The following is a 5167-nucleotide window of genomic DNA, read 5'->3' as shown; positions in this document are numbered from 1 at the left end:
TCGTCGCACCATTGAAACCGATTTTAACGCAAAATTTAATGCACTCTTTGTTGCAAATTCAATTCCGAATGAATATCAAAGACAGATATGGCAACCTAAAAAAAATCTAATCGGGTGACCGAGAGCGCCACACGGTGGTGATTCCGGGAACTTTTTGATCAAGGTAGTAAATCTACAAAAAAAAACAACTTTAACATTGTTTGTTGTATCGTTTTGTAGAATATGTTTGTCGCCAAAAAGTCATACTTTGGTATAGATGCATCGTTACAATTCTGGAAGCAAAGCAGTAAAAGTTCAAAATTCACAAACTCGTTCAACTAATACGAACGATTATTTATATTTAGAAGTGTGAAAGGAGCATGTTAGCTTTATTCGTATTCACGTTCTCCAGTTATGTATCTGACATTAATCGCCCGTCTTTTTTCGAAATCTTTTTTTTTCTAATTTGTGTATTATAACGAAAAACAAAAACAAAAATTTGTTTTACTTGTTTTGTTTTAGAAACAAATAATTTCGGTATTCCATCTGGAAGAGGTCACTTTCAATGCCTTTAATCTTCGGATTACACTATTGGAAACAAATTTATTTCAATTTTCAAATTAGTTCTCCCAACAAAAATTTCCGAAAAATGTCCTCAAACAGGTGTTCCTTCCCCATTTAATGCAAAAATGAAAATTTTGAAACAGTTTCGACACTATACGAATTTCATCATCATTGAATAGGATTCTTTATTCAATCTAGAGATTTTAACCTTGCTGCCTAATGTCCCAGTAAACCCATGTATATAGGATTAGGAATCGAATCCTGACTGATTAAATGTGAGACATCGACTTACCCAACATGGCGTTCCCTGGATGGCTATGTCGTTCGTTAACGATGGGGATGAAAATCGTCCTACTACTTAGTATGTGAGGGGTACAAATCGAACCAAAGTAAATGTGTGTAAAGCGGTAGTTTCTTTGATCACGCCATATCTGTCAATACAAACCCAAAGAAGCCTGCATAAACATTAAAGAATGGGGTCATGTTCGAATCAATCAACGTTTTGGACTACTCGTAAAAATAAAACACCTATATTTCGTCCACGCATTCATTTTACGGGTATACTTAAACAAATGCAACACCAGTATTGACAATGTGTGTGCTAAGTCGGAAGTCTTTTACTCGATTTGATTTATCTTATGTTATGTAGGTATTCAAATAGCCTGTGCCGGAAATAGACACACGTGTTAAAACATTCAAAAATGCTCTTAGGAAATAATATTCAATAGAAAATATCTACAGACAGATTAGAGGAATATAAAACTGAGGCAGATACAGTTAAGAATGACTCGCCTTTGTGCGACAGCATTTTTGCACGAGTACACTAAATCACATATTCATTCTTCCTTATTCTCGTTTTAGAGTTCGTCCTTTGTGCTGACTCCGTTAGAGCGAATGAACTCGTACATAGCCTGAGCCATGCGCTTTCCTTCGTAGTTTTTGACGAACTTCCCCCGTACAAAGTATTTTATCGTTGGAAATCCTTGAATTTCGAATCGTTCGGCTATTTTGGTTTGAACGGTACAGTCGACCGCAGCCACCTTGCCCGGGACACCGTTCTTGTTCAGCAAATTAGCCGTTTCAGCAAACTCTGGTTTCATCCGTTTGCAATGTCCACACCAGGGCGCGTAAAACATCACTAGGACGCGATCCTCTTTTTGTAAGATATCATCGGCATTTCCGTCGGACAAAATTAAAATTTTTTCCGAACCAGGATAATCACCATAGGGTTCTGAAGCTTTGACCGGGGCTGGAGCATCGGGATCAGAGAGGAATTTTATAAAATCGGCTGCTGTTCGCCCACCGTCATATTCCCTGTGGCTTTTAAGATAACTGAAGTACTTCATCGTCGGATAACCACGCACCTCGTAAGCAGAGCACACACCGCTATGTCGTGTACAGTCGACAGCAGCTAGTGCCACTTTGGGATCATCTTTGAAATGATCTGCTGCGCTGGTAAACTCCGGTTTTGCACGTTTACAATGACCGCACCCTGAAACCGAGATAATCAAGTGTGAATAAATATGCTGATGAAATACGGTTATCATGAAACCTACATGGGGCGTAGAACATAACTAAAGCATGCTTCTTTTTCTTAAGATACGGTTTGAAAGTTTCGTCGTTTAGATGTACTACTTCATTCTCTTCTTCTTCCCATGGGGCTTCTGGTGCCGGGGGTGGAGGAGGTTCCGATGGATTCTGAAAGGTACAAGATCATATTCACCAATCAGTCAAATTGTTAGATCGCTCAAAAATATACTTCCCCCGGAGCACAACTATATAGTTAAAACCGGGGTAAACCAAACGATATCTAATATGATATAAAAATATACTGACCTTCATAAATTCAACAATTTTATCTGCGTCACGCACATTTACATCGAACTTGAATTCACCGTTACTAAAATATTTGACTGTGGGATAACCCTTAACTGAATACTGCTGTCCAATCGCCTGCTCCTTAGTGGCATCCAATGCGGCAAGCACTCCTGCAATTTTTTTCTCCTTCATTATAGTAGCGGCCTTTTCATACTCGGGTTTCATTTTTTTGCAGTGTCCACACCAAGGTGCGTAGAACATTATCAAGGCCGATTTCTCATCCTTCAATGCAGGTTCAAAGTTAGCACTGCTCAGGTGTACAATTTCCGAATTCGGTTCCGATGCCCAGTCAGCATCTTTAGGTTTCGCTGGTGGAGGAGCTGCAGGGTTTTTCATGAAAGCAACAATTCCAGCTTTGTTGTTTTCCCCATCGAATGTATGTCGCATACGACCGTTTTCATAATACAGTAACGTTGGAAAGCCCGTGATGTTATACTGTTTTCGGATGATCGAATTCTCAGGCCGATTCACATCAATGGCAGCTAACACATGTTTAGGTTTCAGCTCCGTAGCTGCAGCGGAGAATTCCGGCTTTAAAGTTTTGCAAAATCCACACCATGGAGCATAGAACATGACCAGTACCGGTCTGACCTCCTTTTTAAGAAATTTTCCGAGAGTCTGAAAGAACATCATTTTTCCATAGAAAATAAACTGTCAATCAAAGCATAGCCTACTTACAACAGCATCTGGAACATGTGTAACATCCACTCCAACTGGATCTTCTTCCCAGGGTAGATCTCCGGTTGGATCTCTCATGAAATTTGCCATACTGGTAATTGTCAACTGCCTGTCATAATCCTTATGAAAATCACCGTCCTTGTAATGTTTCAATGTGTGAGGTGTGGGGTTAGCTTTCAGCTTTTTGCAAATTTTTTTCACTTCGCTATTGCTGCAATCGAAGAACACCATCGTACCTTGGCCTTTGATAACTTCGGCCGCTTCTCGAAATACATTCGTGACGCTCTGGGCTTCCTTTGCATTGGAAACGAACAGGACTAATACATTGTTTTTGGTGCGAAACAACTTTTTAAGCTCCTTTATGTCGTTGATTCCGTCCACCACCGCACTCTTCGAGTTTGTTTTTGCCTGCGCAAAATGAAGTTCAAGGACACATAGCTACAAAGGATAATTGAGCATATTACTTTACGGACGCTCGTTGCTATAGAAGTTAGTAAGGATTCATATCATCGGTTTTAAGTGATAGTGTTTCCATATAAAATTCATTTAAAATAATTCAATCCATTCAAGTGGAAGGAAAGCGTAGGCACGCAGATAAGCGGAAGAATTCTGACGTGGCGGTGTTATACAAAAGACATCAAAGGAAGCGCTTGTATTGCTAATAAACTGAACAAAATAACAAGTTTATACTTACTATCGCAATTACGATCAAATACTTCAGTTTCACCATGTTTCCTGCTTTATACTACATTTAAAACTTTCAAATTTTGTTGCAAAAATGCTATATTCTCCGAAAAAAGTGTAGCCGGCATACAGCAGCCTGCATACAACAGAAATTGATTGACACTATAATTTACCTCAACTTTCTTTTTTCTTTGCACATTTTCGTTCAACGAACCGGTTTGCATGGCCCGCAGAGTTGCCATATCATTATTACGGAATCGGTATTGGAACACGCTCGTTCAACTTTACTCTCAAGTGAACAATTTGTACTCAAATTTGCTTATTTTGTTCAAATGTCAAAAAGTGAGTAATGTACGATTCAGACGGTTTGTCTCCTTCCGTCAGGCATTCGCCTCAGGCGCAACGTTTTAATGGGAACGGCAAACTAATCCTTGGGACCTTTTTTTCGTCCAAGTCATCTTTCCGGAGTTTAGCACTTTAGTTTCGCCCTTCTTTGAAAAACAATTCATATCACGTCGAAGTCTTCACATGTGAACGAAATGATATCGTTTATCAATCAAATAGTTATCTTAGATGTTTTCAATAGAAATAAAATCAATTATATTACCTCTCTCTCTTAAAATTCAATCAATAATTAAAGTTTTGTATTTATTGGCCTCCGAACGCCAGTATTAATTGAAGTATTTGAAATTTTAATGATTGTTTATTGTTACTCGCAAAGTGACAGTCATTAATAAGTTCGTTCAATGCCATTATCCGTGTTGCTAGTCGCGACTTTTGACAATTCGACATGATATCGTTCATGACATCTCGGATATGCTAAAATGGTAAAATGCATTGACATCAAATTGTATGGGATATCAAGTGATATGACACGTGTTTTTATAGGATATTAAGTATATCGGCAAATAATAGTTTGTAAATCAGTTTATACCTGTATTATTTCGTCAAAATGTTATTTCACATTTTAGTACACGGGTAGTAGGCGGGTGGGTAATGCCAGAGACATAACTGGATGTCGTGAATACGAAAACAACTGACATGTTCCTTAACATTTCCGAATATCAATTAGTTGATCAATTGTATGAATTATGCAAGCATTCCCCTTTTTAACATTTTTCGCAAAAACAAAGAAGGCTTCACTTGATCTCGATTACTGTGAATTTCACACAGCGAAAAGTGCACAAATGTAATCAAACTGTTCTAGATTTACACTAAACTGAGGATATTTACCTTCGATTTGCGAGCAAGAAATGTTGAAGTGAATAGAACAAAATAAAGCAGAGTACTTCACTTCAGGTTAAATTTGAGGTAACTTTATTTACAAGCTTAGCCTAGTTCTTAATATAATACATATTACTCAAGCGATGTTTAACTATACTAC

General features: G+C 38.2%; 1 protein-coding gene across 1 annotated transcript; it reads right to left on the bottom strand.

Moving 5' to 3' along the window:
* Positions 1-1057: 1057 nt before the first annotated feature.
* On the bottom strand, positions 1058-3956 carry LOC131427335 (protein disulfide-isomerase A5). The gene is made up of 5 exons (XM_058590417.1): positions 3794-3956; positions 3100-3537; positions 2380-3039; positions 2100-2241; positions 1058-2035 (listed from the first exon to the last, which is right to left on the bottom strand). The coding sequence occupies exons 1-5, from the start codon at positions 3827-3829 to the stop codon at positions 1401-1403; spliced, it is 1911 nt and encodes a 636-aa protein (XP_058446400.1). The 5' UTR covers positions 3830-3956; the 3' UTR covers positions 1058-1400.
* Positions 3957-5167: the final 1211 nt, after the last annotated feature.

The sequence above is a fragment of the Malaya genurostris genome, chromosome 2, assembly GCF_030247185.1.
Source record: "Malaya genurostris strain Urasoe2022 chromosome 2, Malgen_1.1, whole genome shotgun sequence".
Lineage (NCBI taxonomy): Eukaryota > Metazoa > Arthropoda > Insecta > Diptera > Culicidae > Malaya > Malaya genurostris.
This window is presented reverse-complemented; position numbering and strand designations above follow the sequence as displayed.